The sequence below is a fragment of the Paramormyrops kingsleyae genome, chromosome 14, assembly GCF_048594095.1.
Source record: "Paramormyrops kingsleyae isolate MSU_618 chromosome 14, PKINGS_0.4, whole genome shotgun sequence".
In the NCBI taxonomy this organism is placed as follows: domain Eukaryota; kingdom Metazoa; phylum Chordata; class Actinopteri; order Osteoglossiformes; family Mormyridae; genus Paramormyrops; species Paramormyrops kingsleyae.
The window spans coordinates 2,810,978-2,836,440 of record NC_132810.1 but is presented as its reverse complement, the minus strand read 5'-3'; the positions used below and the strand labels follow the sequence as shown (position 1 = coordinate 2,836,440).

At 39.4% G+C, this 25,463-nt stretch overlaps 1 protein-coding gene across 3 annotated transcripts in view; it reads left to right on the top strand.

The window, feature by feature from the left end:
* Nucleotides 1-2,691: 2,691 nt before the first annotated feature.
* Nucleotides 2,692-25,463, top strand: part of slc25a21 (solute carrier family 25 member 21) — a 117,070-nt gene continuing 94,298 nt past the window's right edge. The window contains exons 1-2 of one of the 3 annotated variants that reach the window (XM_023827450.2): nt 2,692-2,878; nt 3,876-3,961. In XM_023827450.2, the coding sequence (XP_023683218.1) occupies nt 3,895-3,961 (67 nt within the window). In that variant the 5' untranslated portion in view covers nt 2,692-2,878; nt 3,876-3,894. Of the gene's footprint in view, nt 2,879-2,962; nt 3,656-3,875; nt 3,962-25,463 lie in introns of those variants that run through there. The other 2 variants (XM_023827449.2, XM_023827448.2) reach the window with 2 other exon arrangements.

The following is a 25,463-nucleotide window of genomic DNA, read 5'->3' as shown; positions in this document are numbered from 1 at the left end:
CTGTGTGAGAAGAAATTCACTTTATAGTCCATGTTTTTATTTTCTCTACTCTGATATCTCCAGTTTTTAAATAGCTACCTGCAATGGAACTGCTCCTGAATCGTTTAATTTTCAAATACATAAAGCTAGCCGTACTTAAATACACCCTTACAAAACATAATTTTTTATTAATTATTGGAGATTATCACAAAGCTGAGATGTTGGAGACCCCTTGAATATTGCTTGAACATTATACAAATATGTATTATGAAAAGAATGCATGCTTACTTTTTTAAAAAAATTAGTAAACATTGAGTAAACAACTGATTAGGTTTAAATTGAATGAAGCATTCTAGCTTGGTGGTCTGATTAGGAAACAGTTGCTATAGATGTGGCCATTTAAATTACTCTCCAGAAGCAGCTGCTATACGATTGTTACTTAGAAAAAAAGGACTAACATTTGTCTGAAAGTGTATTGTAACATTCATGTAAAGGAGTATTCAAAATGTGTTGCAAGTAAGAACTCGACTTAGGCTGCCACTTGTGAACAAGTGCCCCATTAAAAATAATATTATTGCATATGTATATCTGGCAATTCTATACTATAGGTAAGTTTGGGGCAGTTTGACAAAATAAAAAAATAAAATCTAAAGTCTAAGTCCAGGTCATCTACTAATGATGATTTTCTGCCAGAACTCAAGTATAAACGCCAGTTTTACTACATTTTTATAGTTTCCACCAATATATAAAAATGTGTAATTTGACGCTCTACTGACCTGGAGCATAAATACTCATTTCACACTGGGATAAGGAAATCAATTCTATTTCCGTTTGGTAAAAGAATAGACTTTAGCAAGTTTTGGCTCTTCCCCAACATTTTTTAATATATATTTTTTTTTACGTATGACTGCAAACGGCAGCTCATATTTTATGAGCTGTCACATACTGTCACATACGTACACCCACACTTTTGCATTGAATCCTGACGTCAAGAAGGGAGCTGTGCCGCTTATCAGTGTTAAAGGCACAGACAAGTCAAAGGAGACCGGACACAAAATGCAGTGTCAGAAAACAACAGGCTGTGCCTGTCTCCAGACCGTAGAGTGGTCCTTTGTGGACTTTGTTAACCTATTACAAACTTGTTAATTCACTTATTACTTCTTTTCACTTTGAGATACTTTGCTCAGAGGAGAAAAAACAAATAGCCTGTGTGTGTGTATGTACACACATATATACATTATTAATATAGTAATAAAAAATAATTTATGTCCATTGCTTTCCTTTTCAGCTTTATATTTTTCACATTAATTTAATGTAACAGATTTGTGATCTTTGTAAATGATACACTGTAAATGAGAAAAGTGGATGAAGCATTTCGGTCAATGTATTTAAATTATAATTCACGTAAAATTAAGTTGAAGCATTGCTTTTTCTGATGTCTCATTATTCATAGCGTACTGTATACCGGAAACCACAGGCACAAGGTAGCCTAACCCTGTGCAGGGCACACACACCTTCCACGAAGGCCGTAGGAATGATTTCATCATTGGTAGGGGCCAAATCTGCCCCGACCCCCTGAACACACATGGTACTCCTACAATATTGGTAGGGACATGTCCCAATTGTCTGTACACAAATGTACACCTTTGCCATTCACACCTATGGTGTAAACTCCACAATGACATGGGAAGAACATGCAAACTCCACACACATGGAGCCACGGTAGAGACTTGAACGCAGGTCCCAAAGGTGTGAGGCAACAGTGCTAACCACTGCACCACCCCATAAAGTAATCATGTACACAACTGTAAATTGCAGTGCTGCAGATGTACAGTAACCCACTGTAAGTCAAAATTCTTTGAGGTTTTAGCAAAACAGAAATGAGGAAACATTGCTGTAAGTTGTTCTGCGTTCCATAAGGAAGTATAAGCATGTGTAATGCCATTTAAAGTAGTTTGTAAAACCTAAAGTGGCTCAAAGTGTCCTCTCTGACATGGATTATCTCGTCACCCGACCATAATGTTTCTGCCTCTCAGTGTAACATGTACATCTTTACTGTAAGGTATTCGCTGTATTCTGCTGGAAAGTTTGAACGTTTTTGAGTGTTGTATTAACTGCTGACCAATATGAAAGAACATTATGTTAAAGTTCAATAGGAAGTCCCTTTTGTTAACATTAAAATTATTAAATGTCACAATTAGTTGTAAAACCAACAAAACAGACCCAGGATTCACTGTCTTCTCTGACTTTCATCCTGGCCCGTTCTCCAGGAGAACCTTGTTAGATCACATTATTTGAATGTACAGCTATGCACTTTTTCAGAGCAGTAAAACACTACTGAACAAATAACAGGACACTGAATGGCAGGGTGCATCATATGTGTGTATATATATATATATATATATATATATATATATATATATATATATAAATGAAAATTAATGATTAATAATGTAAACATCTGAAATAAAGAGGTTACACAGCAGCCTATACAAATTACTTATTTTATACATTTCTTTCAAATTAATAGCACATTTTTAAAACAGGGAGTATCCATGTGCCTACTCTAGGGCAGTGGGTTCCAGTGAGTGTTTGTGTACACTGTACAATGGCACGCTCCCCTTCCCGCTCAGTGGGCTTCACTGGGATTTCTTTCTGCTGGGTGTGGTTTCTGCAATCCAGTCAAATCTGGTTATTCCAGATTGTGTCGGACATATCTGGATAATGCTGGTTATTATGGAGATCAATTCAAACATTTGTGTATTTACGGGTTTATTATTTTAGCAAAATTATAAAAAACGACAGGTTTCCAAAGTTCATAAGGGTTTTTAGAACTGTACATGTTCGGCTCCCCAGATGCTAAAGTAATCTGAGTTTCAGGTGTAACTCACGAGAAAAGGTAACTCCTCAGCTAAAACCGATGTATTGCAGCCCATGACATGCATACAAACCACAGATTACCGTCGTGTTGTTCGGGATCCTATCACATGCATTAAAACAAAATACCACACCGTTAAATTTAAACATGGTCTCAAATTTTATTAAGACTACATTGTCTTAATAACATATTTTACATGTGGTTCTGTATTTTAAAATGAGCGATATATCTGGGAGTGAGTATAACTTACATTTACTTTGTGTTACGGCTACTTACTGAACCACATCGCGACCAGCAATCACAACAAAGATGCGAGATGAAAATACCAAGAAAAGCAAAGCTTTCAGTTTACTAATGACAAAAGCGATAAAACTTTATAGGATACGATAAGGCGGAGGTGTTTTTAACTTTATATTTGCTGTTTTATATTTGAGGTGTTTTTAAGCAGTAAATTTCAGTGTTTAATGGACGGCGGGACACGTGTGGTTATACGGCCGGTTTGCTCTTACGCCGAGTCTTAGAGAAACACTTTCACACTGCAGATACCGACTGTATGAAAACTTCACCGACCACAATTGTCTAGGTAAAAAACACATTGTTTACTGGCAGATGATGCAACGCCTGGACTCGCAAGACACGACGGCAGCACAGGCCGTAGTTACGCTGCTGAATATATAACCGCTGACCAGGCTGCAACAAAATATGTTCCGTCACCTATCAGTCTAACCCCGTTTGCAAGTGATTACAGATGCAGCCGAAACAGACAGGTAGCCTTGGTTAAACGGGAAAAACACGGAGGTAAATACCCGCTGTCACAAAACGGGATTTAAATATAATATGAATACGCTGAAAAGATACTCCACTTCGACAGAGCTACAATGTAACTTGAATTAACAGTATCCCTGAAATAGAAAATTTCAGCCACTAAGCAACTGTTGTACTTGACTTTTTAAGAAATGCCGATCGTGAAGTTATTCTCGACTTTGGCCTCCTCATGATAACCCTTCTTGTTTTGTAGTTGCTGAAATACGAATAAAATGCATCCTCAAAAACAAAGTTTACTACGAGAGGCGTCACACCAGATCATTGCCGGTGGATCAGCGGGTAAGTTATTAAAAAAAAGCTAGAACATGATCAGCTTTACTTGTATTTTTTCAGCAGTTGGGCAAAATATAATTATTCGTTGTTTAATTATTAAATGCAGTCTCTGTGCTTTCGTCGGTAATTGTATTGGATTTCGAATGCACAAATAATGAAGGCGTATATGTGTCTTTAAAGAATTCATCACACGCTATAAGGCGTGTACGAGCGGGTCCGAGCCGGATGTTTCCCCGCTGAATTTCAGCCTCAGCAAAACACACGCACCGTTCATTTAGTTCCGTACGCAACACAGTTCCTAAGGGAATTTCGTATACAGTACTGCGCGTTTAGTTATAGCTCTGCTTTGTGTTATGCATAAGATAGATTATACATCTTGTTATTTGATAAAAGTGAACAAGCATCTCGAAAGCGTCAAGAATGTTAATTACACACACTGCTGTACCCTGTTATTGTTCCTGCTCATGGAATGAAACGGACAACATGAAAAACAAGATTTTCAACAAGACGTAAATTAGGTTCAAAATCTGAAAGTTTTTTTTAAGCAAACACTACAATTTCATCTTGCTTTTAGAAGAACCAAATAATGATTATGATGACGAGGATGATGATGATGATGATTATTATTATTATTAACAACAATAATAATAAATAAACTATACAAATAATTTAATGCTCTCATGTCTAGATATGCATACATTTGATTTGTGTTAACAGTGGTGTAGATTGCGTATATTATCTACTGTGAGTCCATCTAATCCTGTCTTGTATGTACAATATGAAAAACTTCAATATAGCCAAGAAATCTTCTGGTAGGATTCCTGTGTTACAGTCGTTAGCAGCACGTTGTACGTAAGTAATAAATACTTAAATCTGCAAGTTCTGGATCAAATAGGTAATCTTCGGACTACTTGTCCTGGTACTAATGCTTAATAGTTGCAAACTGTTATTCAGGGGACAAAGCCTGAAGCATAAAACTGATCATGCTTATTAGTCTGTGTAAAATTTAAATGGAAACGTGAAAGTCACATTTGAACAGTATAGGAAGAACAGTATACGTGCAACATTCCAGTGACTGCAGCTTACCGTTATTGGGAGTCCAGGTCCAATATTTAAATAAACAACAGCAGCTCTTGTTAGACCTTTTAGTGGTACAGAAGTCATATTTTTATTAGAGTTATTTTATTATGCGTGGTAGGTTTGCTGTGAAGTCGATATCAACAGATTGGACTGTATTTAAAACGTAAATTATTATATTTAAAATGTAAATAATAAAAATGTAACTATTGTAATTCTGATTTTGATTACTGCATGCAGGAATTTTTACAATGAGATAAAATTGCATGAATGCAGTTTGAGCTTGAAGTAAAAAAAATACAAAAATGGGGCAAGAAGTAAAGATGCTGAGAGAAAAAAATAGTATAAACATTTAGTACCAATGCTGACTACCAGACCACTGAGGTCTGAGATAAACGTGAGGGTCAAATTGGTGAAGCTGACTGCAGCGCTTACAGTTCATACTGTAGAGGTATTACAGCTGTGAAGGCTTGTGCCTTCAAACATCTAAGTAAAAATATGTGCTGTCTGTCACCATATGCAGTGTTAAGTGTGATGAATGTGTAATGCACTCATTGAGCTGAAGCCATGTTTCACATGACGGGGATATTGGTAACACTGAGGTACTTTGTGAACACATTTTACTTTTGTTGTACTTAAATCACCTGACCTACATTTCATCAGCTCTCTTACTCAATTTATAAAATATTTATATGTACAATTGTGGACCAATAAATGTGCTTAGTATATTTATCTCTATATGCTCATTAGTTTTAAGCTTAAAAAGTTAATAGAATGTTAGAGAAAGCAGGAATACACAGTTTAAGTATTTTAATAGTTTGTTTATTCATATATTAGCTATAATAATTGTGCTATTAACTGCACAGCTGTGGTTTGTCTGCATACAATTTACTTTGTTTTCCAATATGAAACTTTTGGAAAGGAATGCAGTTTACGCTGACAGATGCTTTTACTGAGCCATTCGAATGTCACAGTAAATTTGCACGCAGAAGTTTCTTTTGTTATACTTTCATGTAAAATGCAAAATATATATTTACATAAAAACAACACACCAACAAATAATTTATGAAACTATGTAATAATATATTAGGTTCTCTGGTATTGAACATTTATTAAAATTCAGTAAAATATCCTTTTGATGAAATTAACACCTGATGCCTTGATTTACTGCATTTTCTTTTTTATTTTTTGTTTCACAAGTTATTTATGTTTAATAGACACTTTCTGACTAAAAATTAAAAGGTACAGAATATAGAAGCAATTTATAGCTTGACCAAAAAAACAAATGCTGAAATTACTTAGACCACACCAATAATATTGAAATTGATGAATAAATTAGGCAGATAATTTATGAGGCACGTTTTTATTAGCTTCTGGGCTTCCGAGCATGGTTAAGTCATCTATTAAAGAGGGGGCGGGCCTGCCGATGTGAAATCATGGATGCGTGGCTGCCAGGGAGACCTTAGTAACGTGAAAAGAGTGGAGATTCTCTGAATTCTGCCTTGAGCTGAAGTACCCAGGCAGCTGAAATGTCTAATGAGTAATGACAGCTAAGGGAATATTAACAGAAGGCACTGCTACAGGAAAAGCCAAACTCCGCGATTGTAATATGAATTAACTTGAAGTGCAGAACAGGCGAGCCGTCGTTGCTAAACTGACCGCAGGCAGCAGCCCGGTGTGTGAGCAGCCGGTTCTGCTGAGAAGCTCCACCAAGCAGGACACTGCTGCCCGTGGACCTTCCTCTGTGGCTGCTTGTGGCCTCTTATCACCAGCTGCTGTGTCTTATTGAACCAGCACGTCACATTAACAGTACGGATCAAAGCACTGGTTGCATATAATGACAAAAAAAATCACAAGCTGTACTATGAAGTCCAGTTCCACAGGCCATATATGTGCCGTTAGTTGATTTTTCTTGTCTCTATTCTTCTGTGTTTTTCAGCTTATGGTAGCTGGTAAAGCGCCGATTCTTGCACTCGTGTAGCCGGGTCTTGCGCTCAGAGCTGTAGAGTAAGGCATTTAATCAAAGTAAGTTAGGGCACACGTTTTAAATCAGTTTAATACTCACTTAATTCACCATTTATTATGGTGAAATACTTTTCTGAAGGGTGGCATGGTGGTCCGTTGGTTAATATTGCCGCCTCACATGTTTGTTTGTTTATTTCTCCTAACCCTAGTTTGGACTTGGCATCTTCTCCTTATGTTTGTGTGGGTTTGCTCTGAGTAGTAGGGTTTCCACCCACAGTCCACAGAGTTTTGGTCAGGTAGACTGGTGTCTCTGAGCTGCCTGTAATGGACCAGCATCCAGCCCACTGTGAACCTCTGCCTTGTGTCTATTGCATTCTGGGAAATATTTCAGCCTCCCTACAACCCTTAACTGGATAAGCGGTTATGGAATGTATGTTATACTAAAGACATATTCATACATGTTGTGCTTGTTATGAATAAAATTAGAAACCTTATGTCCCAGAATTGAAATTTCACCTTTCTGATACATAGATATATTGTTCAATACTTATATTGGCCCCCATTATGCTTAAATGACATACCTGCATTTGTTGAAAGCTGGCAGTTTATCAATAAAAAAAAGAATAAACATCTGCTAGTGATAGCTAAGCAGCAATGATTAAAAGATTTATGTTCTGAAAGAGAAAGTTAAATGAAACCCAGGACGTAATCATGGTACATGGAACACAACGAATTTCACTAATATCTATTATTGTAAAACAGTTAAAGTTCTTATAGATAGGTTCAGTTTCGGTATATGTATTTCAAATTTGGTGTATTCTAAAATATACTTAATCAGTCATTTGAATAACTGAATCTGAAAGAAATGTAACTTTGTGTAAACGTTGTATGCGTCTCTTTAGAGGATCATTGTCTCCACAGTTTCTTGCTTCCAGCGTAATGCTTGACTGTAGGAATGATTTTGATTGTTTAATGTCCTGTCTTGGGCGTGTGTTAATCTAATGCATGACATGTGCACTACATGTAACATTTATGTGACAGATTTATTGCATAACCACAACAAATTTGCCATATGAAAACAGATTTTTGGTTTCTGTCTCTTCACTTTTTCATACAGACTTGTAGAAGCATTCCACGCATTGTTGACTAAGTTCACCAATTCTTTACTTGATAATCACTACTTTACCAAAGAAACTCACAGAGATTGGTGTTATTTATTTTTAAGTAATGAGACACGTTGTTTTATATTGGCAGGCAATGTTAACGATGTGACTTAAAAACTGCTTAAGTGTTTGTCAGACATCTTGCTTGCCCAAAAAAATTGTATTATGAGAACACTGAAAAGTCATTTTCTAAAAATTGTCTTCCTGTTTTTTTTCTAAGAGTAAAGTTTAAGTTATGCACTCTTGGTTTTGACAGTATTGTACTGATGATCATCGCCTGAAGCCTGTAGACCTAATGTCTTTTGTCAGTAGAAACATTCATGTGTTTAATTTCAGAGTTCCTCTAATGTAACTCAACCTCTCTTTTGTTTGTCTCAGTTTTCCATTAATCTTTAACGTCATGAAAATTATGACAATAATCCTCACTGGGTAATATTATGAAAATGTCAATTATTGGTATTCTTTCCTTCTACAGTGAACCTAGGGGAATTTGGGGATTATTCCTGGATATAGGCTTGCCAAATAGTTGAATACTCGTAATATTGATGATTATTCCAAACTATACATTTCCTTCTTTTGTGCTTTTCTTTAATAATATAAAGTATCCTTTGTATTAATTTATTCTCCTCCATGACTGTTCTACTCTTCTCACAGTCCAAAGACATGCTTTTTAGATGAACTGGTAACTCTACACTGTCCTGTTTGTGTCCATGCGTGTGTTTGTTGGTCTCCTGCACCCTGTACTTGTTGGAATAAATGCTGCATTATCAATTAAGTGCTTATTCAAAAATAGACGAGTGAAAGGTCTAATTGCCCCTCCAACATTTGGCCACAAAAACACAATCTGACCCATAGATCCAGTGTAAAATCTCAGCATGTACCATAAAGCTGAATGCTGTGGAACTGCTTATGTTAGCTACAGTACGTGATGGATGTGCTAGCCCCAGACCTGAAATGGCCGATTTGGCAATGTTCAGGCTTCAGAATGCTCCAATCACCTGTTCATAGACTATATTTGTTCAGTTATATTAATATGTAATGAATGTTACGTCTGTACTACATAATGGAACTTTTTCCTGCTGTGATGCATTTAAATATTTAAGCTCTTTGCAGTTTTTTTTTCTATATGGTCATTTTTTAATGTAATATATTTAATGAATATATAATGTTATATATTATAATTTAAACATATTTATTAATTATATATTTGAGAATTGTGATTCTAGAAGAAAGTTACATTAAAAGCAATTGATGCAATTCAGTAGTTTTACTTCAGAGGTTATCTGTTTCTGTTTGTGTGTGTTTGTGTGTATTTATATATATTTAATTAATCCAATAATGCCAAGTTAATTGTACGTGAGATATATAAATGTATATGACGTTATCAGTCATTGTTATGTTTCTGATTCCAGAGGCATCATAGGTTGAGGAACTGGCGGCGGTGGGGGGGGGGGGTGGGGGTTATGTTTTTAACTCACATTCTGAAGCAGAATTTTGCTGGGGTAAAAGTGTTTGCTCCGTTTTTTATGTTTTAGCCTCTCTGGTTAAGACTACAAAGGCCAGCTTTTGTGCAGTGCAGTGATTTATAAAACTCTGAAGTGTTTCTTTGCTTTAGTTAAGGTTTTCTTAGATTTTGTATACTATTTGTACTCATATGCTATTGGAAAATTAATTCCAGACTCCCAGGCACAGTCTGTAGTCATTACTTTGCATATATGTGTACACAAAGTAAAAGTGATACATATTATGAATATGCCTTGAATGCTTTAGAAGTTATAAAGTCTTTGACTCATCAAGGCCAAAGATAAACAAAGGAATGAAGAGAATCAAACTATATAAAACAGATCTGATGATTTCTCCAGTGACACTTGTTTGGTTGCAGCTGTGTGCAGTATCAACTGGTTGGATTAATTTAGTCTTAAAATCACAGACAGACACCAGTTTTAATTATGTTAGTTTTTCTCTTAACTTTTATTTAAAAAAAATGTATAAATATTTGACTAACATGGATATCACAGCCTCTAATATCATAATCTGGCCAACCACAGATGTTATAAGTAAAAAACAGAATATGTAACCCTCAAAGCATGAAAACAAAAATATATAAATTGTAACCCTAACGACTGTAGCTGTCATTGATGTTCATGATCTCTTTTCTTATACATGTTGTTTGCTTATTTAGTGTTTATGTAGTATATTGTCATGGGAATACAAATCCTTTTAAATTCAAATCCCTATGAATTCAGCAACTTGAACTATATCCTCCTATGTCTTGGCTCATGTTGGCTTCAGCTGTAATGCACCTCTGTTTTTCTTTGTATGTTTTAGTCTTGGTATCTGTGGTAACACTTACAGGTTTTCCATTTCAGTCACTTTTAAAATACAGTATTTCATTCTGAAAACTGTAACATTCAACACAACATAACTTCATAACTTTTAAAATACAGTATTTCATTCTGAAAGCTGTAACATTCAACACGTAACATAACTTCATAACTTTTACAATATAGTATTTAATTCTGAAAACTATAACATTCAACACGTAACATAACTTAATTATTGCACATTTTTAATTAAAGCATTTTGAAAATTTGTCTAATGCTTAGGTTTAAAGTTTGTACGCCTGAAACCAAAGGTGACTTCGGGCAGACTGCTAAAAATAAATGCTATTCGGCTTTGTTCCACAAGAGGGAAGCAGCGTTCTATTTAAACTTAAGTATTACACTTTTCAGGAAAAATTTAAATTTGTTATGTTTAATATAAACTGTAGGATTCTAAAATGCACTTCAATACAAATGATAACTTTGACGGCTATAAAAGAAATAAAATAACCTTACTACTGAAACATTTACACTTTCTTAAAGTGCATACGTTACAAATTTAAAAGGCATTTCTGTGAACATTCTAAAATTTAGCTCCAAATAACCTTGGAGGAATAGTGCGTATTGTAAACCTAGAGAAGTGATTATTCGTATTATTAACGTTTTGAATGTTGGCAAGTGTTAAGGTTTTTGGGTGTGGATTGACTAAACGAACCCCGCAATCTTTACACTGAAATTTGTTTTTTTTTTTTTTTGTCCGTTAATCAAGGGACCACAGTGTGTACAGTAGGTGTGGTTAGAACTGCACTTGAGTTGTTGTATTGGGTTTCAGGGACCTTTTACCACTCGTCTCCGTTTTTTACGCATATCCCTCAGTGGGCAATATTATTAGCTAAAATATTTACATGCGATACCTTGCTCCGGGGCTTTAAAACCAGATTTTGATTCTTTAATTGCGCGGTGCTAAATGACAGTTCGCTAAATCACTATGAAAAGCGTAAATTCTGCAGTGTGTGTGGACACTGATGTGCTTATTGTTTCATAGGGATGCCGAGACCGATTGTTTTTGATTTGGAAAACATGAGTGACATATAATTAACTATGGTTTTGTAGTCTTCACAATATCCCCATTTTTCTTAAGTATATGGTTGATTTATTATTAATTATTATTAATGTAGACATTATGATGTCCCAATCCTGTAATCTGATGCATTATGTGTCATTTTTAACATGATTTATTGTATTATGTCGGGATTAAGTAATTATGCATGTGAATCTATAACTAACAGGTGTTTAAGATTAAATTGCATCCATTCTGTAATTTATTCCGTTAAATCGTCATTTGAAACAAACTAACTTTCTTGGTTTTAATTTGTTTACAAGTGAAGTTAAGATTAGACGGTGTCGATAAATAGATACTCCAAGTTAAATAAAGACGAAGTAAAGAAAGAAGATAAAATAAATAAAGCAAAACAGAGGGTAACTTTATGAGGATAATTCACAAATGGAGATTCCTGCTATAAATAACCATTTCCTTTCAGACCCCTGATAGACTGCCACAATCAGAGGCAAATTAGGTCTAATATTTATTTCCAGAAACAATTGTACATATTTAGGAGGCTTTGATTGTACTCCCGGCGGACATGCTGCAGACAGATGTTTAGATGACCTCATGTTTGAAGTGATGTTGATGTTGGATCGTGCGCGCGCGTTCCGCTAAATCTCTGCGGCTCCCAGGCTGCGGACGCGGCGCTCCGCCGCCGACCTGCGCAATAAGCTATTGCTCCTGTGAGTTTCTTACTTTTAGTGGCTTCTGCTATGGCCGACGAACTTGAAAATACTCATCAGAATGCAAATCATTTCAAATAGCAGTGTTTAACGCAAACCGTTAAAAATAACTATTGATAACGTGCTAAAAAAATTCTAAACTTTTACAAGCTTGAGATTCTCTTTTCAAGTCAGGAAATGGACCCACGAAGCGGGTAAATCAAATCCAGCGATTCGTGAAAGCTGAAGAAGCCGAGAATAACCGAATGCGTATAGCGTTTGGTCTCCGCAGGTTACATCTGCTGTCCATAGGAGAGGCGGCATCCTTATAAATCTAATGTTTTACTGCTGAGACCATCTGCGGAGACGCATGATCTCTCAATCTGATCAGCGGCCCCGTTAGTGTTTCCTAAGCGCGGCTTTGCGGCCCACTTCTCTCCCTTCCTCTAAGCATGGAGGAAGGGGGATGTACGTCACCGCTGGCAGCCTTATCATAATTACAATCCTGTTTAAATATGGGGGGTGGGGTGAGTGTGTGTGGGGCGGGGGTCTGCATTAGGTCAAATATTTGATGTCATTTTTAGGAATTTACAGCTGATATGTAACTTAGTAAACACACACAAAATTCTGTTTGCTTAGTTTTCCCGTTTGCTATAGGTAATAATGGTAATTACTCTGTTATGGTAAGAACAGAATTAGGGGATAATTATGATTGTTCTCCATGGGAGGTGGATTTGGGGACTGTTTCAATCTTTTATTTCCAGAGAACCATTTTGAAAATGAGTCAAAGTGGAAAGTGTTTGAACTGCCCTCTGTAATCCACCCCAAGGCATCACTACTATCAATGAGTGAATCAATGAGTGAATCAAGTTTGCATTTACAAATGGCGAGAGTGCTAATTATAAATGTGTGCTGGATATCGTACAGGTAACTCATGTTGGTGTCTGAAGTAGTGACTTCATTTTTTTGGCCTTTTAAAAAGTATAAATATTGTTGACCTCCAGGAGCTTATCTCACACACGTAAGCAGCTTAGGACTTGTACATCCTCTGGAAATGTGGGAAAATCCCATGGACTCTATGTCAAGTCGCATATTTTATTATTATTGGAAGTTCAGGCATGGGATGAATGTTCCTGCCTCAGCATGTACAGGAGTTAGACGGAGAGGTGCAGGAGGAATCCGAGCCGTAATCCCTGCGAGGGGCGCTGATGCCTGCTGAGATCGGCGACAGAGCAGCAATGCGGCATGCCGGCGGGGGCCCAAACGCGCCGTGGTGGGGGGCCACCGTGCAAATGTGCCTGGCTTTCCTGTCTCTCCGCATAATGGTTTGTCTCTGGGGGGGACGGGGGGGGGGACGTAATCTGTCTTCGTCCTCGGAGGGAAACAGTCATCGCTTGTGTACATTTTCAAATTTACCGTGCAGAACGACTGGAAAGAGGATCCCTCGCTGCAGGAGGATGTAAAGCAGAAGGCACAAATCGACCCGCGACGTTGGGGTGTCACTGACAGACGTGACCGCTGGGGCTTGATTGGGACCCGGGCCAAACCATGTGGGCGGTTGTAGAGGGAGGTTACGCAGTTTGTTGCACAGTTTGTCATTTTGTGCGTATATTTTAATTGAGGAAGCCAGGGCAGATAAATTGACCCAGAATTTCTGTGCATTTTTTGGAAGGAAAAGTACAGCGAAAGCTCACAGCACATGGCAGCAATAAAACAACAAGACGGAAATCAGCTGAACAAGCCTCCCTTAATTGAGCACTTATACTAAGTAGTCAAGGCCAAATCAGAATGACCCTGTTATAAAATACAACACTAAGACTTCCAGTGCTGCTGCATCCTTGCGTGTGGTTCTCTGTACTGCACATGTGTGCATGAGTGAGAAGGCTTCATCAGACTGCTACCCATCTAACTCTATCTTCTTGGAACCCTATATTTACTTTACGATGGAAAGAAGGTTTTGACAGGATTGGAGCTGGTAATTTTCGTCATGATCCTGTAGTGTTCAATTTCAGATTCTGAGTGCAATGCTCCTATTTTGATCCCACCCAAAAAGAAAAAAATTGAATGATTACTTCGGTTTTTATTTTCCAGTATTTGACACTGGTACCAGCATGGAGGATATAGTCCAATAAATTAGAAGCCATTTGCAAATCAGAGAATCAGAAAACTGGAACCAGTTTCTTTGTTTTTGTGTTTTTTTTTTTTATACACTATCGATTTCTCTTTGAATATTGTGTCTTTTTCACTATTAAGAAGATCTCATTAGCCCCAGCTCTGAAGTGTGTCACAGCTCAATCTCATTAAGAATGATTATGGCTCCTACTTCACAATGACATAAGATCAGATAATACAGTTCCTTAAATATGAAGTATAAATAAATATTACAGGTACTATCAATAAAGATTACAGTAATGTCAAAGTTATATTATCCATTCATCCAGTGAGGGTTATGAATATCCATCCATTCATCTATCTATCCAGTGAGGGTTCTGTATATTCATACAACCAGAGAGGGTTCAGAATATCCATCCATCCAGTGAGGGTTCAGAATATCCATCCATCCATGCATCTTCTCACCACTAACCCTAGTCAGAATCGCAGAGGGCCCTGGACCCTATCCCAGGCAGCATAGGGCACAAGGCTGAGGCACACCAGGAATGGGATGCCAGTCTGAAAATTTACACAGTGTGTAAATACAGGATAAGTTGACTACACAAAAAACAAAAGTCCTAATGTCCGGTCCAGCTAGAAAGCAATTTTATCTTCCTTAGACAAGATCACAGCTCTTTATCTGGGAAATCATTCCCTTTAATGTCATGACATACGGGACAAAGGACTTGAGGGCAGACGTGGCAAAACAAAAAGGGGGCTTATTGAACTCAATGAACAGAGACTGGAAATAAACAGGATCGCGAGGGATCAAAACAGGAGGACTGGAACAAGAGAGGGTACAGGCAACAAGAAGCTTCAATGTCAATGACCAGACTGGGGGTGACGAGACCAACAGGTACTTATTTATACAAAGACTAACGAGGAGCTACAAGTATCAGGCGTGGCTCATCAGGCCACATGAGTGGGGAGACAGGAGGGGCGGGACACTTAACTGCATCAAGCTGCACCGTGTTAGCTGAGCACAGTGACCAGCATGGGATTTCATGGGGGCGGGGACCCTCAGCACTGTCACAGTGAATACAGTTCAGTGTTCAGCCCCTGACAAAACTTGGAATTTAAACAAAGTTTGACTATGTCTGATCTGTGATATAGGAGAGGATGGCATTTTTTGGAATTTGGCAAAAATGAAAGAAGCAAATTGTATAATGAGAAACAACACTGCAAAGATGGTCTTGTTTGGAAATTGTTTACAGTTTTATTATCCCATCAAAAGAGAAAATTAGGGAGTAAAACTAAGATGGGCAAAAATGCCATCATGAGTTAGTAAAAATAGGGGTAAGAGGAAGCAGTCATATTTCTTAATGATGTTTGAAATAGGAGCAGTTATATAATGGAATGAAGATATGAAATGATGTTGGGTAATGGAATTGAAGTAAGACTGAGTAAATCTGCACGGATCTTTTCTGTAAGAGCATGGAGCTCTGGATGTGAGGGTGTGGCTTTGGTGAGAGGGCGTGGTTCTGGTGTTTAGGGTGTGGTGACTGGCGTGGTGGGGAAATGGCGCTCGTGTCTAACATGGTGCACAAGTGCTGCTCGAGAACTTCAAAATCGGCCCAGTGAGAACTAACTGCATCGTGGGAAATGGGAACAAAGCGGTGAAACAAGGCACGTGAAATCCTGTAACAAGGAAGGACTTTCAGATGAAATCAGCTCAGTTTCCAAAAGGCAAATGTTTCACATAAATGTCTAAAAAAGAATTGTTTACCTTAAATAAAACCATCTTTTATTTAAGCAAGAGGAAAAACAAGCTTAACTCAAGAAAGTCCAGTGCTGTTATAATGACTCACATGTTTAAAGTCACGTCATGAATTTAATTTCTGTAAAATTGTAGACTTTTAAACAAGCCCCTTTATAATCAGTGTTCTTGATTTTGAGGACTGCTGCTGCTTTAAGAGGCAAAACTAATGGTGGAACCTGGGAAATATTAGTTTGAAATGTTTTCATAATCAGTATCTTAGATATACAATCAAAGCATTAAACAATACTTTTGTTTGAGAAAGTCTTGTAATGATTTTGAATATTAACATTATTGAAAGGTATCTCTCACAACTAAGAAATGATAGTATCAGTTTTTCAAAAAATAATTAGATTAACAACATGCTTGAATGTTATGTAATTAGAAACTTCATATATTTGCTGTGAGGTCACCAGGGAAACAAGTGAATTACACTTTAGGAAGAATCGGTCATATGGTTATGCATGCCTTGTTATTTTCTTTAGTGTTACTTACGTTTTTATTTGCTGTGTATTTTAAATGCTATAACGCTGTAGTACTCTCTGTTTTGACTAGGAGGCAGGATAGAGCTACACTCACACTTTACTCCTCTTTTTTTCTATCAAAATTGTTTGGACAATATTATGTGGCCAAATAATACTGTTGTGCAGTAAACAATTCTAATATACAAATACAATTCTTGCCAGTGTATGTTTTGTGAACTTCCCCTTAGGATTAATAAAGTATATCTGTCTATGAGAATAAAGTTAATATCAGGCACAATGGTCTGTAACAAAAAGTGACCATGAAATAAACATTTGATTGAATGAATACAGGATAAACAGTAACTAAACCCACATTATAACTGCTTACAATAGGCTTTTGAAGTTAGAAGTGAAGCGCATACAAATGGGCTCTTCTCAACTGTTGTTGACTTATCTAATATGCGTGTTGCCATAGCCTGCTCATCTATACTTACTCATATATATATATATACACATACACATACACACATACACATACACATAAACACATACACATAAACACACACGTTATCACTCATCCTTTTTCTGCCTGCTTCTGCTGCCTTTTAATAATAATAATGTAATAATGTCTGTCATTTGACTAAGGGTGTTAGTGAAAAGTAAAAAAAAATGTAAAACTGTATGGGTCACTATAAATCTATGTAAACAGCATTTAATGTAATAATAATGTTTTTTTTTTATTAGTCAATGTTTTTTTTTTTTACAGATTTATTGTCATTTAAAAATAATTTAGATTTATTAATTTAGATGAGGACCTTTGATCTGTCTCTGCTGTTATACAATTTTAGACTTAAATATTTAAATTTAAAACGTTTTTTTTTTAAATAAGACACCAAGTGTGGGTGTTCTACATCACATCAGAGGCAAATTTTACAGAGATAGCATTTAATATTTGGTAACACTTTACTTGGGGGCACAAATAATTAGTAGTACACTCTTAGTTAATATATTAATTAATCAGAAACTAAGTATTAGTTACGTACTGATCCCATGTTTGTTTATCATTAATTAATCATAATGATTCATGTAGTTTATGCAGTAACTGTTTATGATTTGTTCATTAGTAATAACAGTTACTATGTCCATCAAGCAAAGTGTTATGTAATATTTAAATTAATTTAGCTGTTCTGTCTTCTTCATATTGGCAAGTCTTCCTCTTTTACCCGTGTTGTGGTTGACAGTTTTGGTAACTGAAGTAGCTGAACCAAATCATTGAAAGCCGGTCATGAAGGTTCATCACCCAGCCAACACTTACTCATTGTTTCCCATAAAGATGTGAATTGTCTTTCTCAAGAAGCAATACTGAAAGTCAATGTGATATCGCCCACATATACAGAGATGCCAGTAGCCACTTGCTTCTGAATGCTCAGGGTCGAGAAAATGCTGTCTGGGCAAGCAGAGTGCAATCAGTGATTGATTTTCAACTTTTGCCTAAGTGAAAAACAGACCGTTGTCATGTACTCTTTGTCATTCTGTGGATTGCTATAGATTCAAGCATTTTTATTTGTCATGTGCCAGGTATACAGTCATGAAATTAAATGAAAGGTGATCAACGTTGCAGTAATAAAAAGTAGAAATAAAGAAAATCTTGAGATGTGCAATAGCTCAATGAAGTGTGTGGTGCGTATGTAAGAGGGGAGTATTAAATTATAACTGCTGTAGAGGTATTTAGTATTCTAATGGCCTGAAGATATTAGCTCCCTCTGTGCCTCGAGACACAGAGACACCAGTTATTATGCTGCGAGTCACCGGCCCATTAAACTGCAGCATTTATATTTGTACCTATAAAATTCAAACTCCCCTGTTGTACAGTAGTTAATGAACCCCTGTCATCATATCTGTAGGCTGATTAATATTTTCAAAAACCGTGATGAATGTCCTGGATTATCTCACAAAGATTACACTGGGGGGGTTTTGCCGCATAGATGGGAAGTAACTTACTTTACTACTATGTTACCAAGACAAGGGAAGTGATTGTAAAAATCACTTTTCTGTGGATGAGTGATGTTGTGGAATTAGATTTGTATCCTATATGTAAAGCACTTTGAGCCGCATTTCATGTATGAAAGGTGCTATACAAAGAAAGATTATTGCTATTATTATTATTATTATTATTATTATTATTATTATTATTATATTCAAAGCTCTCAGTTATCCTGCCGGTGTGGACTATAGGACTTTAGACCATTTTGAGAGAAATCTTGAGTCATCTCTCATGGTGATTACATCTGCCCAGCCTCTTAACCGCTACCCCACCTGCTGGTCGTCACAGTCTGCTTGCAGCCAGACTCCCCGAGGGGCACGTGCTCTCCCCCCCCCCCCTTTGTGTATGGAGGAGTGAGATTGAGCAGGAATGTGTGGGGCAGCTGTGGCATGGGTCTGCACCTGGAGCCTGGAGCAGCCCTCGGACCGCCATGTTTGAGGGCCAGATCACCTACGCTCATGGGGCTTTCTGCGTGTCCAAAACGTGACAGCGTGAGGAGGGTGGGGTCTTATAGCTATATATCGCGCACATTGGCACAAATCCGTGAGCCTTGTGGAATTTGGAAATTGGGCCCAGATGTAAGGAAGAACACAGTTGAGTTGTCCACACCTCAGAAGACCTCCATACTCCTGAAGATCAGTGCAGAGCAAGTGCCGTCTTTAAGTGGAACATCACCAGCCCTGTATCTGACTCCTCAGCAGATAGTTAGACTACAGTATGATCAGTAGCTGTTTAGCATTGTCAGCCATTACATCAGAAATCAGAGACTTCGTTTTTTTTTTTTTATGGCTGACAACAAAGTTCATTACAATTACAAATTGTGTCATTTTCTCTGCATAAGGGGCACTAATGTGTTTTTTCACCCTCTGTAGAAAAAAATTATGGCACTGGTAATGTTTAATGTTTATTATGTCGATCTTCCAGCCAGTTACCTAGTTTGGACAGAATCAGACATACAAATAGATATGAAAACGTGTAGTTTCCTGTAGCAGGGCATGTTTTTTTCTGATATTTATATTGTATGAATTTCAAACCACGCCTTTTTATCACTGGCTGCTGAAAACTCATTCCAGAACTGTACAGAAATGTGAGTTCTCCTTGCCAGGTATTTACTCTGACGTGATTTTGGTCATTTTTCTCCAGACTTTCCCTCAGCAGTTCCTGTAACACTTGCTCTTTATCAAATACAGAATTTTCTTACATAGTGGGTGTATAATCCTTCTTACATTTATAATTTAGCATTTTAATTGGATTTTTTTTTTTTTTTAAAGCGTCTCTTTTTTCCGCACTAAACCTTTCATTCCATTCAGAACTATCTGGTAATATGAATGAATGACATTGTGACTTTGTGTAAGTGAATATTGCGTCCAAGGCTTGGCTTGGGATTGTGGCGTCTCACTAAGCCAGAGGCTCATGGGAGCTGCGCTGCTCTAAGCGAAGGAAAGGGGAAGAAATGCCATTATTATTTTATTTTTACCGTTATTGTTCCTCTTCCACCCTAAGACTTTAATAATGTTGCTGTTAGTCTTCTGAATAATTGAAATGGGGTAGAGTAATTACCTAGGGCCAATTACAGAGCGAATGGGGGTGGGGGGGTGGCAAAGTCATTTTCTAACCCAAACATCCTGGTCCCGGGGCCCTGCCGCTCACACTGCCTGCTGGAGGGTGGCCCCCCCAAAGCCGCCGGCCCCCCCAAAGCCGTCTGTGGGGAGGCAGATCGGGGTTTGTTTTCTTTGCGGGAAGGCTGCCTCTGAAAGTTTTGCCAGATGAGCAGCACCTGAACTATAGCCCCTGCAGAGTAAAAGCAACACCTCCCCCCCCCTGCAGAAATGCCCAGTATACCACCACTGGCCTCTCATCAACCTGTGTTAGACTGAGACCTTGGCGCAGAGTTTAAGTGGCTGTGCCTTGAACACTACAATCCTTCCCTAATAAATTCTGTGTGCTGTTCTCTCATTTTTACTTTATTGCCACCCAAGTGACTCCTTCGCAAGTAAAAAGCAGAAGTTCCTGAGAGGAACAAGCACCAAGCTGGATATGCTTATGGCTCTGGAGCCAAGCAGAATTCCATCATGAGGAGATCACATGCAGTGATGGGTCATCTTTCACTTGCTGTACATTTGTCTTTTATTGATAGAGGAAAACTACCAAACTTTGGTTTACTTTGGCTTAATTTTCTTGTGTTTGGCTGAAGAGATTCAGACATTAACTTGTATTTAACCTTTAATTAAAAACCATATTTGAATTAAATTTCTACACATACCCTCTTTACCTTGAGACGTGCATTACCTTGGCCACACTTCAACCTTCAGGTGCTTACGAGACGTTTTATTAATAGATTTAAGTAAAATCTAAAATGTTGAAGTCTTACTGACTTACATAAACAAAATTAATATGCAGTTTGCACGTGTTTTAATTTTATATTTGAATTTAGTGGTTTGTGTGTGTGTTAGGCTCTGTCATTTAAAGATTTTTTTTTTTTTAAACTGTAATTAGTTTCTGACCCTCTCTGTCATTCATTTTACCCATGTTTATTTTATTACATCATAAATATTTGCCCTGTGATTTGATACCATTTTAATGTACTAGTACTCAGGGAGAGACGGACGGATGGAGAATAAGATATTGAGACACGGACTGGATGTGGACTGAATGTGGAAATCACAAAGAAACTGTAACACATCTAGCTTGCAGATGAATCCAGAATAATCCTAAATGTAGCAGTTAGGATAGTGAACTGGAAAGCTCTCATTAAATTTGGCCAGTGCATGATGAATTTTTCTCCTCGTTGTTCCAAATATGGTCCTTTCGAATGGGGCTTGTATTTTCATTCATGTCAGGAAGAAAATTAGTATCGGGCTAATCCCAGGTCTGGCTAAGGGACATGTGGGCTGACATCACGCTGAGGTGGAAGGAAGACTAACTCGATTACAAAGCTTTTGTCTCCGTAGTGGAACTTCCCATTTCCGTGCATCGCAAAATAGACGCCGCTGGCTATTTTATGTGGCGTTTCTAACGTGGCACGAGACCATCACGGGAACGTAAACCGCCTCATGGCTTGTTTAGGTTAGCTGTAGTTTCGTTTTGGTTGTATTTGTCACTGTGAGTTTGTGCAGCTCTTGCCTGGTTCAGACGGCTGAGCTTTTCCATTCCTCGCTAAAAACAACAACCCCCCCCCTGCCAAACATCCTAGTTAATTAGCAGGCTGTTTCACACACTAGGAGTGGTCAGAAGGGAAATAACGAAAAAATCGACAAATGAAGTGCAGTCCGACTGAAGCTGGGCCAGCTGCATGGTAGGTCAGGGGCCTTTCAGGTGTGATTCCGAATGTCTGAAGCTGGGACGGCTGCATGGTAGGTCAGGGGCCTTTCAGGTGTGATTCCGAATGTCTGAAGCTGGGACGGCTGCATGGTAGGTCAGGGGCCTTTCAGGTGTGATTCCGAATGTCTGAAGCTGGGACGGCTGCATGGTAGGTCAGGGGCCTTTCAGGTGTGATTCCGAATGTCTGAAGCTGGGACGGCTGCATGGTAGGTCAGGGGCCTTTCAGGTGTGACTCCGAATGTCTGAAGCTGGGCCGGCTGCTTGGTAGGTCAGGGGCCTTTCAGGTGTGACTCCGAATGTCTGAAGCTGGGACGGCTGCATGGTAGGTCAGGGGCCTTTCAGGTGTGATTCCGAATGTCTGAAGCTGGGACGGCTGCATGGTAGGTCAGGGGCCTTTCAGGTGTGACTCCGAATGTCTGAAGCTGGGACGGCTGCATGGTAGGTCAGGGGCCTTTCAGGTGTGATTCCGAATGTCTGAAGCTGGGACGGCTGCATGGTAGGTCAGGGGCCTTTCAGGTGTGACTCCGAATGTCTGAAGCTGGGCCGGCTGCTTGGTAGGTCAGGGGCCTTTCAGGTGTGACTCCGAATGTCTGAAGCTGGGACGGCTGCATGGTAGGTCAGGGGCCTTTCAGGTGTGATTCCGAATGTCTGAAGCTGGGACGGCTGCATGGTAGGTCAGGGGCCTTTCAGGTGTGACTCCGAATGTCTGAAGCTGGGCCGGCTGCTTGGTAGGTCAGGGGCCTTTCAGGTGTGACTCCGAATGACTGAAGCTGGGCCGGCTGCTTGGTAGGTCAGGGGCCTTTCAGGTGTGACTCCGAATGTCTGAAGCTGGGCCGGCTGCATGGTAGGTCAGGGGCCTTTCAGGTGTGACTCCGAATGTCTGAAGCTGGGCCGGCTGCTTGGTAGGTCAGGGGCCTTTCAGGTGTGACTCCGAATGTCTGAAGCTGGGCCGGCTGCTTGGTAGGTCAGGGGCCTTTCAGGTGTGACTCCGAATGTCTGAAGCTGGGCCGGCTGCATGGTAGGTCAGGGGCCTTTCAGGTGTGACTCCGAATGTCTGAAGCTGGGCCGGCTGCTTGGTAGGTCAGGGGCCTTTCATGTGTGACTCCGAATGTCTGAAGCTGCCGATGGGCTCATTTCTCCAGCATAACCAAAATGTATTTTGAGTGATTTGCTGATTTCGCTATTTGCCGCTGGGTCTCTTTTGTTTACCAATTAAGTCAGTAAATGGCTGTGACCTGCAAAAATAATATAATGCTTTGCACCGAAAATTTAATCTGCCCGCAAGATTCTGGATGTGCTGTTAAATGGCAAGTTTTGTTCAGCTTCTTCATTTAGTGTAAGCATCTGTAGCGATGTAACGAGGTTTTAATGATGCATTAAGCAGAACTTGATTAAACAAGGCCTGCCTTTGTAGATTAGTGACTGTCCTGAACCACAGCTTTCTGGAGTCCCTCTTAATTCTTTTCAGTTTTGAGACTGAATCCACATTCATGCCAGAAACCCTAAAACAATGCAATTTTGAAAGGATCCACGACCTGGCAATAACTGTGTGCACACACACACTCCTGAAATACCCAAACCTTAACACCAACAGCACCTAGTCAGTGCATTGCACATATAGAGAGATTAATACCAGCATCAAACTGTGTATACAATAAGAAAACCTCACATAATTGTGACACTGCAAAGAACCAATAGGAAAATTGCACAGCCGGAAGGTTGCTGGTTCAAATCCTGTGTTCTGCTGGCTAGTCCTATCACCGTTGGGCCCTTGTGCAAGACCCTTAACCCTACCTACTCCAGGGTCACCTGATAAACGGCTGACCCTATGGTCTGACTGCAAGCTTCACTCTGATCTGTGCATGCATGCGTCGCACAGGAAATTAAGATGATATATGCGAGGATTGAATTTTCATTGTACTTGCCCCCCTGCACAATAGCAATATATGAATTTTCTATCCTAATGACAGTGTCTGCTGTAGGGTGATCAGTGTCATCATGTTTGGGGTCCCTCCCCCTCTGACTGCCCATAAACTGCCTTTAGCGAAGCGTCCTGCGCTATAGCACAGTGCTCTTGCCAGCGGGAAACTGTCACCACTGCAGCCACCGCAGTCTGGGGAGTTGAACTTGACTGCAACATATGTCTTCAATTTTAATAGCTTTCAGTTCTCCCAGATGCCCCTGGGGAGGGTGGGGGGGGGGGGACGTTGCCTGAGAAGGAACGTTTCATGTAAGAATAATTTGTGTTAAGTAGCTGGGTGATCTGTTTGTTACGCTAGGGCTGACAGTTTGTTTATATTTCTTAAGGAGTATGATGGATGGGGCAGGAGTTGATGCTAATTAGCCGAAATTGTTGCGAAGAATGCGGCGCATTCAGCCAGTTTGCATTGTTCCTGCTTCTTCGCACTTTGGCCGTAATTGAATGGAGCTTGCGCCATTCATCATCATTTTAGGTGCGACGGAAATAAAAGGGCGAAGCCGTAGGGAAGTCTGGGGTTTGGGGACTGGGCCGAGAGGGTGTGTGTGCATCAACTGGGCCCGGGTGATGGGAGATGTCACTTTTTCCCCCAACCGATTAGGACAGACAGAACCTAAGTCCAACAGGCCATGAAATGTATGTTTATCCAGTGACTTGCTTCACACAGATTAGTGACTTCCACCTCTTTATCCCGACGTAGACGTTGTCAACCTGGGAAGCACGAGGAAGAGATGAAAGAGGAAGGAATCCTTATGGGCAGATGTATCTGTACTAACTGCCCTGGACAAAAGAAAAAAAAAATGAGGATGAGATTGTTGCGATTTCTTGAATCGGATTGGCCTCTGACAGGATTGCCATGGACTGTGTAATCGCAAGCTCCGTTTTGCCGTGGCTTCTTTTACAAATGTGTTTACGTGTGACTGTGGAAACTGGGCATCGCAGTGTCTCTGTCACTGCTCTGCAGTCTCTGTCACTGCTCTGCATTGCTCTTGAGATTTCCCCCGTCTTTAGATTTTTTTTCCCCCTCCGTTTGTTTTCCCGGTCTGCTGTTTTTCCTGCTGCAGGAATCTCTGGAAAAGCAAAGGAAATGAGCTTCTGAAATGGTCAGACCGGTAAGCTGCTCCCAGCCACACAGTGATTCCCATCCCCATTGGAGGAAAGGAGAGTTAGGGGTTCCCTCAACCGCCTTCACTGTTTACAGGGGCTTCATTCCCAGATGATGTGCTGTTCTTCCTAAAGAGGGAGCTCTGTTTTCATGCAGCCCCAACGCAAACGTGCCGTAAGGCCCATCTCTGCCGGCCCATTCCACAGACCGTCACTGCGTTGTGTTAAACGCCCGGCGCTTGGCACGTTTCAGTGAACCCTGTCACAGTGCCGTGGTGATCGCACTGCATCTGAATCCTCCTTTCGCACTATTTATATTTCAGCAGTGGGCCTGCCGGAAGCGTCTCATCTGTAAGGCATTAACCTCAGCATTTCCATGGAGGTAATGTAATCAGCA